Source organism: Sciurus vulgaris (assembly GCF_902686455.1).
Source record: "Sciurus vulgaris genome assembly, chromosome: 9".
Lineage (NCBI taxonomy): Eukaryota > Metazoa > Chordata > Mammalia > Rodentia > Sciuridae > Sciurus > Sciurus vulgaris.
This window is the reverse complement of record NC_136469.1, coordinates 41,229,276-41,241,695: the sequence shown is the minus strand read 5'-3', so window position 1 is coordinate 41,241,695 and position 12,420 is coordinate 41,229,276. Positions and strand designations below refer to the sequence as shown.

At 45.1% G+C, this 12,420-nt stretch overlaps 1 protein-coding gene across 1 annotated transcript; it reads right to left on the bottom strand.

Annotated features, from left to right (window-relative positions):
- Positions 1–8,158: 8,158 nt before the first annotated feature.
- On the bottom strand, positions 8,159–11,738 carry LOC306669962 (bcl-2-like protein 11). The gene has a single exon (XM_079154220.1). It carries the CDS (start codon positions 11,503–11,505, stop codon positions 11,086–11,088), a length of 420 nt encoding a protein of 139 aa, XP_079010346.1. The 5' UTR covers positions 11,506–11,738; the 3' UTR covers positions 8,159–11,085.
- Between the last annotated feature and the right edge of the window lie 682 nt (positions 11,739–12,420).

Sequence of the window (12,420 nt, the reverse complement as noted above, 5' to 3'; positions counted from 1 at the left end):
AAGACTCTTCTCCCCTAACCAGCAGAAAGAAGCTACAGAACTAAGACCATCATCACACTCCCAGTATCTATGAAAACAAAAAGGGAGAAATATTGGCATCAGATCTGCTATTTTGCTACTGCCATTATTCTGCCTCCCCCACACCTCTCTACAACCCAGATTGTTAGCCTGCAAACCTCCTAGTCAGTCATTGGTTCAGATTGTTAGCCCGCTAACTTCCTAGTCAGTCATTGATCCATTGTTATTAGCCAGCGAAATTCCACTACTTAAGAATAGCTTCCCTGCCATTTTTCTATCTCTCTCTCTTCCTCCCTCTCTCTCTTTCTCTCTCTCTCTCTCTCTACCTCTCTCTCGCCCTGTGAGAAGACACTCTGCTTGTCTGCTTAATAAAATCTCTTGCATATGTTCCCACATCCAGAGTGGTTTCTGGGTGCTTTCACTCAGCTTATCCCTAGTCTAGCAAAAAGGAGATTATATGATCCTAGAGAGCAACAAAATGCCACAGATATAGTGCTTCATGTTTCCAGTCCAGAGAAAGCCCAATCCCAAATTCCATTACCAAGCCCAAACTGGGGCCAAGTAGACTCTCCAACCTTGGAGAAATATTCTCACTCTTACAGTAATTTTTACTTGATGTTCTTTCCTGGATGGCTCCAGCTTTCCTCCAACTGGAAACTTTGCATTTGTGTCCCCTATTCATGTCATAAACAATAAACATTGTATTAACTTTTTGCCTAGCTGTTTTCACTGGGCGATGCTCGTGTTTTAGTTCCTGACTCTCCGGGGGTAGAAAGCTGATCTTTTTCTGTTTTTCCCAAATGTCTACAGGTGGTGTTAATTCTAATAACCAAAGATTTGTCAGAAATACCAGAAGGAATATGAAGGTTTAGGACTTCCAGAGTCTCAATCATGTACACTTGATATGCTACCCCAAAATAGAACAAGTGCATGGCCACCTCATGGGGGAATCATTTCTTCATATGGAGAATTTTATGCTGCCTATTTCTGCAAATAATAGCTAAATTGTGACTGCAACTGCATCTTTGCATGCTGAGTGTCAATTCATTCTCTGGTCAAACCTTGACTTTAGCTTATTCCACTTCTCAGAATCTCCTACATAACAAGATCTTCTATGAGGTTCCTGGCACCCCAGAAATAACAAGACTTTTTCCACCACTGTCTGAACAAGGGAGTGTTCTATGCTAAAAATGTTCAGCCAGAATAACCGTTCAATCTTGTATTCAAGGAGAAGAAACAGAGATGCACACTTGACATCTCATATCCAAAATGGAGTCAAGCAACTTTCACCCTCTCAGAAACCATTCTTTTTTTTTCCAGGAATTTCCTGTTCCCCCATTTTGGCAACAATAGCTTTAGGGTAACTGTCACTGACAATTTTTTGAGTCTCCCATATTTTGTAATAAAATTTTGCCTCACTTACCCTGCTTATCCTACCAGTTTCAGTGAGCTAAAGTTCTTCTCTCCATCCCTGCCAGCACAGGTTTAACCAATGGTTCTCCTCCTCAGTGTAGCCACATAGGAGTGATGTCTATGCCCCAACATTGGGCCACAGGAAGCCTAAGAAAGGTCTATAACCCCAGCCAGCATGCATTCATCCTTGCATGTGCACTGTAAATTCTGAAACTTGCCTGTGGACAAGGCAAACCAACTACCTGGGATATACAATTGTTTTATTTGTAGAAATTTATTCCTATTCCTCTCAGGAGTGGCCTCAGGCTACCTGCAATTGACAAATTTCCATATGGTTGTCCCCTGTTTCTCTTGTGAAATGTTTACTTTAGCTTCTCTTTTTCTCATTGTTCCAGAAAGGGAAGACCCTTAGTGGGGGTACCTGATCAACAGTGACATGTTCATCTGTTCCTTAATATGTCTTTAAGAAGGTACTTCCAATCCCCCAGGGTCAGTTGTAAGAGTTCTCAAAAATGTGGGGTTCAGTGATATAAGTTTGGGTTGGCAATGCTCCACTGCATGCACATTTTATATCCTAGATTCTCCCTAAGGCCAATCAGACCTATTCCATGAGAACAGCAATTCTCTTTCTGGGTGTTACTTTCTAAAATTACTTAAGGCAGCCTAAATCTGGCAACTTTAATCTTACTGGCCCCCTCCTTCTCTAATAAGATCTTTATGCAGTTTCCCCTAGTATTACTGCAGATAAATTTCCTACATGTGGCCCCTGACTTGTCAAGTGTGGCTAGTTCATGATCTCCTAAGTCTGTATGGGCAGAGGTAATTCCAATGACATAAAGTTGAGCCAGATTAACCTTGAGGAATATGGAGACATAGAACTCCATCCTGGATGAAGAGCTTCAATCATATTCAATTGATATCCAGCTGCATCCTGAGGCCAATCATGCTCAACACCTGAGAGAAAGTGTTTTCTTCTTTCTTGGGATAGCCTTCCTATTTTAATGCCAAGAAAGCACTAAAATTGCATAAAATTCCCACTTTTTCATCCAAGAAATTCTCTACTTAATTGTAGAAAGAAATTATTTCAGTTTTACCATAGTTACCCTTGAATTCACACCAGGACAAGGCCATTTGTGCTTTCCCTGCCACCATAGTTATGATAAATCTATCTCATCTTCAATCTAGCAAGAAGTGGATTATCAAAATGCTCCAGGATGGTAAGAAGATGCCCAACATGTAGCAGTCTGTACTCCCAGCCCACAGCAAAAATCTGCCCATGGACAGTTTTCCTACCAGGCCCATTCTGGGTCCAGACATGCCCATTTTCTTTGAGAAAAATTCTCTTCCTTGCAATAACATTTTACTCCTTGTTCTTGCCTAAAATGGCTTACACTGACTACAACTGGAATACTTTCTTCTATGGCCCCTAATTGTGGGATAAACCCTAAATTTTTTGTTACTGTTCTAGTGGCTACTGGTTGACAAGACTCTTTGCTATGCCCCTGGCTAGTCAGAAGTTGAACAACTGAAATCCTCCTAATTTTCCTAAGTTCAGCCAGTAGACATTAGTTCCAATGACCCACAGTAGGCCAAAAATTACTTAATCCTACCTGTGGATAAGGCAAACCTACTGCCTTGGAATATACAATTCTGGGATTTCCAGACATTTCTTCCTCTAAGCAATATACCCAAGCTGCCAGAAATTTGTGAATTTGAATCTGGTCTTTGGTAGAAATCATTATTTCAGCTTCCCTTTAGCTTCTACATTTTCCAGGAGGTCAAGTCTATTATTGATCACCCTGCCTTTATATCTGTGTCCAATCCATATAGTTCTTAGTGTGACTTTTGGAGAATACTTCCAATGCACCAATATTGGACCAAAAGAACCTATAGAAATGTGGTCTTCTGGGATACTAGCCAGAGGTGCAATTCTCCTCATATTCTCATTTCTATCCTAAATCCTCCTTTGGGGCCAAATCATGCCCATACCCTGAGAAAATCAGTTCTACTTCCAGGAATTTTTTCTACATGTTCCTGCATGGAATTACTTCAGGAAGTCTACATCTGGTAACTTTAATCCTAATGGTTTCATACATCCTTAATGATATTTTTACCACAACTTTACTCAGCTTCCCCTAGTGTTACATCAGGTTTAAATCCTTATTGTGGCCCCTGGCTGCCCTGATGTGACAGACAAATTCATCCGAGGTCTTCCTGTGTAAGTTATAATTCAAATACCATAAATTTGGGCAAGGAAAACTCTGAAGAAATATGGAGGAATTGGATCTAAACAGTCATGAAGGGCTCCAATCATACACAATGGAAATTCAGTATCCATACTGGAGCCAATCCATGCCCAACAGTCAAAGAGAAATGTAACAATGGTCTACTTCCTTCTTTGAATATAGCCCTTGATGATCATCACACTAGGGGAAGCTGAGTAAAGTTGTGAGGCTTATTTTTAAATTGACGTTTCCCCCCCTTTGTCTTCTCCCTCTTTGCCTCCCTAACCTGAGGGGAAACAAGATTGCCCTCTTCCCATCCTAGGATGATTATCTGTCCTTGAGTAAACACACACCACAGGAATGAAGAATTCGGATTCAGAGGTGGTTCCACTACCTCCAAAATCAACAAGTGAATTATGATACACAATAGAGCACACCTGAAATGTAACCATTTAATCACCTCTTTAAAACCACTCTGTTCGCCCTAATAGGAAAAATCACAGCTTCTGTGACAGGAGTTCTCTTTGTTTCTCCTTGCATAAAATTCCCTTTTGTATCCAGGATGTTCTTATTGTAGCAAAACAATAAGACTTATTTTTTTTTCTTTTTCTTAAAACCTTGAATTGGTTTTGGAGAGAAGGACCAAATTTTCAGTAACAAAGTGTTCTTTTCCCTCTTGGAATATTTTCCTAATGTTTTTGTCAAGAATGTACTGTGCTGTTTTAACAGCAAGAAACACTCACATTTTCCCTTTTCACTCTTTATGTCTTCTACTTACTTGTTGAAACTTTCATTTTTACCATGGTTCTCCTTGCATTCAATCCATGGAAAGGCCTTTCCTTTTGTCACTGCCTCTCTATTGGTGACAAGTGTATCCTCAGTCTAACAAAAAGGGAATTACTACAATGCTTCTAGAGTGGAAAACTATGCACCAGATATCATTTTCTATAATTCACCTGGGGGTAATGCCTTTGTGCACACAATTCTTCTTCCAGTTCCAACCTAGGACCATGCACACCCAAAACCTGGGAGAAAAATTCTCTTTTCAGTAAAGTTTTACTCCCAATTCCTGTCTAGAATGGCCTTAAGCTGCCTACAATTAGCAAATTAAATTTGCATCCTGGATGTCCCTACTGTAATGTATAAAGCTGCTCGCCTGCCCATTCCGTTGCAGTCATTTTCCCCACCTCCCAACCACTTTTCAATCTGTGAACATACTATCTAGCTATTGATTCATCAGTCAACTTTCAAGTATCCTTCTCTGATATTGGTCCCCTGTTAGCCCGGCAGAATTCAACTGTTTACTATAGCTTCCCCACCATCTTTTCTCATCCTTCTGTCTGTCTTCCTCACTTTCTCAATCCTCCTGGCTTTCCACTCTCTCTAGCATGTGCCCTTTCTCTTTCCCTCTCATTTTCTCTCTTACCCTGCAGGGAGACACTCTGTTTGCTTAATAAACTCCCTTATGTGATTTCCTGTGTCTGGTGTGGTTCCGTGGGATTTCCCTTACAGTGGTGCTGTGACTTGGGATGGGTCCTTCCACTGTTGCGAGTGGAATTTCATCTGAAGCCCCAGTGACCCCGGACTCGCTCCACCTTCCATTCTGCCCGGACGCTCTGCTCTGCATTTATCACCAGACTTCAGGTTGGTGAGTCCTCTATGCTGGTTCCCCTAGGCCGATTTATACCCTCGAGGCGGCTAAGGGGTGGGTGTACCCCCAGCCACAACTTTGATAGTTATGGCTGGTCCCTATAGTCGGTCTTATTTGCTGGGTGGATTCCTGATTTTATGGTGGAGATTCTCTCAGGGTTGAGGCTCATCTTGCACTCGCATTCGCACTCGAAAATCCTGATATCAGGACCTCAAACCCTTCTTGGCTTTTTCCCGGCACACACATTGGTGCTTGTGTGATGACACAATCAATGTGCTGCCTCTCATCTCCAGCCAAGTACTCTGGCCTCGGGACGCCCTGGCCACAGACTCGGCTATATCAGTCCCCACCATGGAATCTGAGTTCTCCAATCTGGCAGATTCCACCCTGGGAACCCTGTGTCCGACCCCTGGTACTTAAAGCCATCAAAGTCCATTTGTGTAATGGCACACAGCTTCTGTGAGCGAGCGGGCAGATGGAAAGGGATTCCTTATCTTCAAGTCTCTTCTTTCTTGCTTCTTAGCTCTTCCTGCAGGCTCAAGTGCCTCCAGACTCTGCTTCTCCGTCTTCCCCTGCTTCTCCATATAATATAAGCAGCCAGTCCCATTCCCCACAAGTAGTGGGAGATAATTGTTTGACAATTTTCTGCTAGAACAGTTAGCCCCTTTCAGATTCATATCTCAGTCAAGGCTTACATTGAAATGTAAATGGAGGGAGAAGGGGGGAGTGTGTGGGGGAGCTGCGCTGGGTCGGGGCAGGAGAGCGGGCCACAGGAGCGGGCCCAGTCGGGGAGGTGCCCAGGGCATGGAGGGGGCAGCAACGCCTCGTCCAGCCACGCTTCCACACCCCAGCCCAACAGACCCAGCCCTTATATCCAATCCTTATCCCAAAGTTACGGATCTAGCTTGCCGACTTCCCTTACCTACTGGAGGAAGGCGCAGTGGGAGACCAGTTTCAAATCCAAGGGAAAAAAGTGTCTATTTTAAATTTCTCCTGGGGTACAACTCAGAATATTTTTCTCCCTTTCACCTTTTCTCTCCTTCTCATTTTCTCATGCTATAATTAATGACCATTATCATTTTTCTTCTAGGACTTTTGTTTTTCTTAAATGCTATATTTTTGAGCTCACAATTTTGATCCTACATACCTAGGTTAATAATTTTTGATCAGTTATTTTTATCCAACTCTAGAGTTATTTTTGAGCATCCTTTACATAGCAATGGAGATAAGCATTACAAGGCCTTTGCTTTTGTGTTAAATATAAGCACACATAAAAATTAAAATTTTTAAAATGGATCCAAATATTTTCAATTCATGTGATTTAAAAAGGTTCAATTTAAATTGGGTAAACTAATAGAAGTAAAATGTCTTTAAAATTAACTCACAAGTCTCTAGGTGGTCACACTAATAAAATATTAATGTTTATAAAATGTCTAACATCACGTTTACTAGGACTTTTCTTCAACAGGAAAGAGACGGCAAATAGTGTTCACACTTGTCTGACATCTTGGTTTTTTTACACTTGTATGATACCTTGGTTTTTTTACAATAAGATGAGTGAATTAAAGTCAACATGTATGGGATTACTCAAATGTGTTTGTTAGGGACATCTAATTACAAAGTTATTCCAGGGAGTAACATACTTAAAAAACATTATTCTTTATATATTAAATGTGTTCATATTTTCCAGGTATACAAGCCTTTAAAGCAGAAAATTTATCAAGCTGCTATTCTCCAAATTAAACTTGTCTGTAATGGTAAGCCTATCATCTAATGTTCTGTTATAGGATCTGTCATCAACAGAGTATATATAAAATTTGTTAAATGTATTTCTAAAAGTTATTGAGAGGACAGTTAGCTCTCTCAGCTTTTCTTTAATGTTTACATACTTATATAAACGTTGCTGACATAACTCTTTAGATCTGCATTTCCATCAGAGAACAGAGTTCCATCTGATCTCAGCTTAATCTTCAAAATCTGTGTTTATAAACCTTTATTTTCTAATATTCCTTTGCCCCTCACTGAACTTGAGAATTTGGTCATGCTGGTCATGGCAAAAGAGGAAAAAAATAGCTTTAGGAAAAGCCCCGCCTTACCTGAGATAAGGCTCTGCCTCACAACTCTGCTGCCATGAGCCATGTCAGAATGGCTCCAAAGTAAGCCAGACTTTAACTCATTTAAAGTTGTGTTCAAAAGTCTAATGTTTGTTGTAAAGATTACTATGATCTCAAATGGGAACTCAGCCAAAATTTAAGATAGCTATTGCACAAACTGAATGTTTTACTGTTGGTGATTCCATTTTGTATTTTCCTTGTAAACTCTAATTGCTGCCTGATCAATATTTTGCAGAAGTACTGCTTCAAGAGCAAACACCCTATAAAATGGGATTCATTCAATAAATCCAGGGTGGTGACAATGTATTTCAGATGTGTCAATGTGTTTTCAAAATCTGGGGCAGGTATCCATACAGGTGCAATTTGTCTCCCAGTTGTTAGACACACTGGGTGCCACAAGAAATCAGACAGGAGCTCAAAGATTACTTAGTAAGGCAAATTTCAGAAAGGTGTACTACCAAACAAAGTCTGGCAAGCAAGCACGCACATATGGGATATGACTAGCATTTTAATCTCTAGAGAGTGCAAATTCCCTCCTCCAGTTCCTCATTGGTTGAGTACTATAGGATGAGCCATCTTTCCAAATGTCAATGAGGTTTTACTGTCTCCTATTGGATTATTTAAATAAATATAAATTTAGTAGTTCCACCTCCCTCTTTTCTCCTGTTCTGACACATATGCAGCTTTTACTGCTTTACCTAAGTTATGATTTCTTTTTTTTTTTTTTTCCACTGATAATACTTTTATTTTTTTACTTTTCCATCTTAAAAGACAGGCCTGGAGTTAGCAAATTTGCTCCTCAGAGAAGTGAGCTGCTCCGGAACACAGGCTGCTGAGCACTTCTTGGAGTGAACGCTAGTTTCTCAAACTCCACCCAAAGGACAACAGAGCCCAAGAGCTGACCACCAGGAACAGAAGCCGGAGGCCACCCCAGGAAGACCACGTGGTCTGCAAGAGCCCACCAGTCACCACCTCCCGCCTCGGGAGCTGGCGCCGAGTCCCAGGATGGCAAGGTATGGGGGACAGGGATGTCAACACTTTCCAAAACTTAAGACATTAAATAAGCAGAAAATAAATATACAATATTTCTACAAGTTACAGCATTATAAAACAGTAGGCCACATTACACAGAAAAAGAATCTACAATATTTACAATCCTTGATTTTGAAAAAGGTTTAGAAAAACAGTGATTTTTACTCATTGATGCTGTACAAAATTTTACAAGAAAGGTCAAGGGAACATAAAATTGCACACAGACATTTGGCTCAGTTGATAAATGACCTCCTAATCTAATAAATAGTCAAAATATATACAACACGGAGAAGGGAAGCAGGAGAAAACTGCATCTCACTGTACTTTACTTGAAAGGAATTTTAAATTGGTTTCTCCGACTCCTCCACCCCCTCCAAAAATTCTTCATCGGCTGGTTTCTGGGAAGGGAACTGGAAGCTCACAAATCTCTCGGTGTGAAGTCACAGGACACTTTTTTACAAACCTCGCACAGGAGAGGTTGTCAAGGCACAAAACCCGCATTTTCAAAAACAGGGATCTAGGGTTTTTCTTCCCCCCTAAAAAAAGTCAAAAGATAATAAAAACTAAGAAGCCAAGGTGTGCCCACGGCAGGGAGGCACGCTTTCTGCAGGGGCGTTTTGATCAGTGGGTACAGTACAGAGATGCCCGCCTTCTCTCCAAGCTCCGGTGCCAGCTCCCGGTGACGCCTCTGCCGCGCACAGGACTGGATTTCCAGCTGCTCCCCGCCAGCCTGGCGGCCAGGCTGCCACTGGCCAGCACTAAGCATGCTGGTGCTGCCCTGGGCACCTGTCCCCCAAGTCACAGGGCTCAAGAGACCTAAAGTGCTCCAGTCGGAGACTGGCACGTGAGCACGGAGATCCTGGGAGGCGGGGGGCCCAGAACCAAATGCATCTTTGGCGTGTGTGTGTGTGTGTGTGTGTGTGTGTGTGTGTGTATGTGTCCAGCAGGGCCGCGCTGTGACCCCCACCCCGCCTTGCAACGTGGGCTGAACGTGTGACCACAGTGGGCTCAAGACACGTCAGGAGACGAGCCGTGCTCCAGCACAGCTTTCAAGATACAAAGAGGAATCGCATTTGCTCAGATCATCTCTACTTAAGGAAAGAAGCACAGAGGCAGCATATACAGATGCGTGTCTGTACACGTATGTACACACATACACACGCACACGTGGGGGCGCGGGCGGCTCCCACCGGCCCCGGGTGACAGGCAGCGCGGGTTCTCCATCTGGAGGAGGGCAGGAGCTGCTGGCACTGCCGACGTCTCTGAACGCTCGCGCGCTCCTTTTATTAAAAGTTGGTTCATGATTTGAGGTTTTGTGACTTGGAAGAATCACAGGGTTGGCAGCCCCACCACCCCATCTGTGTCTTTCCTGGGTCTCCCCAATCTTCCTGCTCTTGAAATGACTGACCAACCAGCCTCAGGTGCACTGCGATCCCAAGGGACTGGAGGTGCAGGCACAGAGTGTGCGCCCCACAGAGGTGGCGGCCCTGGTGGCTCCAGATAGACCCCACCATCCAGAAAATGGAAAAGCCAAATTTCTGGAAGCCTCAAGGGCCAGGCTGGACCCTGCCCCAGGGTACCGGTGAAGGCAGAACAAGCTGCCCGTCCAACGTGGGCTGAGAGAAGCAGGATCAGGGCAGGCATCACACCCCAGGAGGACAGGGAGCCCCCAGGGGCCTGTGTGGACTCCCAGGAGGGGCCAGCAGGCAGGGCTGCAGCTGGGCTGGCGGCCATCAGCATGTGGCCCCCAAGGGCCAATGCCAAGTGTGCCTGTGGCCACGGCACAGTGCTCCCTCTTCAGAACACCCCGGGACAAGTCCCTGTGGGCCAGGGGACCCACGTGGCATGCCCCAGCCCGCCAGTCGGAGACCAGCAAAGGCGTGAGAGGCCTGGTGCCCACTCCTATCGTGAGGACGTCCACCCCACGCCCACGCACCAGCACCCAGACCCCTGGAGCTGCCTCGCGGGGGAGCAGGAAGGACAGCCAGGAGCTGCCACAGAGGCCGGGAGGCTAGGGAGGTAAACAGCGTGCAGGGCAGGAGGTGCCACGTGCGTGCCCCTGACCGGTTCCATTTCTTCACTTTTGGTTATTAACAACGACTTAAAAAAAAGCTCAAAGACACAGCGGTGGGGGGAGCACCCATCACAACCCTCCCTGTTAAAGACTTCTGTCTAGAATCTCTGAAAATAAACTAAGGCAGCCTTAGCACGAGCTGGCTCAGTTCCACGGCAGGGCGTGGGCGATCCTCTGAGATAGGGAACGGGCTCCACCTCTTAGTACAAAATCATCACAAGCTGGTTACAAAGTTTCCATTGCTTTGTGAAAAAAACCTGCTCTTACTCCAGGAGGTGGGAAAGCCCGCGAGTAAACGCCCTTCTCCAGAGGGTCCCGCTCCAGGCCACGTTCCCGCGTCTCAAGGATCCTCCCCATTTACATTCACAGCGACTTCCAGCGGGCACGGTGCGGTGGACGGCAAGGTCAAGTCCACCGGACGCAGAGTCTTCTGCACTGCCGCTGGCCGCCCTCCACGCTGGGGAAGCACTGGCTGCAGAGCGGGGGCTGCGGGCGTGGGCTGGGCTTGGCCCCGGCCAGGAGCGAAGGGCCTGCGTGTGTCCGACCCGGGAGACTCTGTCAGTGCATCCTCCACACCAGGCGGATGATGTAACGCAACAGGCGCAAGATGACCATCTGGGGGTGGTCTTCTGCTTGGTAATTATTAAAAAATACCCGCCGTGGGTAGTACGCGTTGAACTCGTCTCCGATCCGCCGCAGCTCCTGCGCGATCCAGATCTCCGGGCGCGTGTCTGCAGGTTCTGCCTGAGACTGCCGCATAGAGGCCATTGCACTCAGATAATGGTTGAAGGCCTGGCAAGGAGGGCTTGGGGTTTGTGTTGATTTGTCACAACTCATGGGTGCCGGGCTCCTGTCTTGAGGCTCTGTCTGAAGGGAGGTAGGGGCCCCAGGCCTGAGCTGGGGAGGCCTCTCTGCAGGCTGCAATTGTCCACCTTCTCTGTCACACTCAGAACTCACATCGGAAGGTTGCTTTGCCATTTGGTCTTTTTTTCTTGCGTTTCTCAGTCCGAGAATCAGAGTCAGACATTGGGGGCACAAGACCCAAGGGAAGGGCGCCGAGGTGGAAGAGGTGGGAGCGACGCGAACCTAGCTGCCCGAGGCGGTTCTGACTCCAATGGGGCAAGGCTCACAGGCTGGCTGCAGGCACCCCGCGGCGGTGGCGGCGGTGGCGGCGGTGCGGAAAGCAGCGATACCACAAGCTTGAGACCCAGCGGCTGCGCGGAGCCTAAGTTATGATTTCTTGACAGAGTTTTCTATCCCCCATATTATTTGTTAAGGGGATGTTCAGGTGCATGTACTATTGATCTGCCACATCCACAGGATATGGTGCTGTTGTGTAACTTTTCTTTCTGATGTATTTCTCTTCTGGCTGCCTTTCTTACATTCCAGTTTTAAATTTAAGTCTAAATAGTATATTCTAAAAATGGACCACTGGAATTTCTATTTCTCCCAACCTGATGCCCTTGGAGTATGCCCTTGGAGAAAATTCTCCTCCTTACACTAATAGTTTACTCCCTATTCCTTCCTGGAATGGCCTCAGGATGCCTACAACTGTCAAGATCACATTTGTGTCTCCTACTCATGGGATGAAACCTAAACTTTGGTCTACCCCACTTCTATAGTTTCTTGCAGGACAAAGACTTGCCTAGGCTCCAGACTAGGGTGAAAAACTGATCTCCTAAGTTTTCTAAGTATGTGCAAGGAATAGTAATCCAATGACCCAAGTTGGCACAGAAGTACCTGCAGGAATGTGGTGGTTTGGGACCAAGGCTGTGTAAAAGGATTCATATATGTGCACTGGATTTTCCATTCCTGATCTGGGGTCAGGTCATGTTCACCTCATTAGAAAATCAATTTTTTGTTTGGGGAATGTGATTTTCCCTCTTTCATATC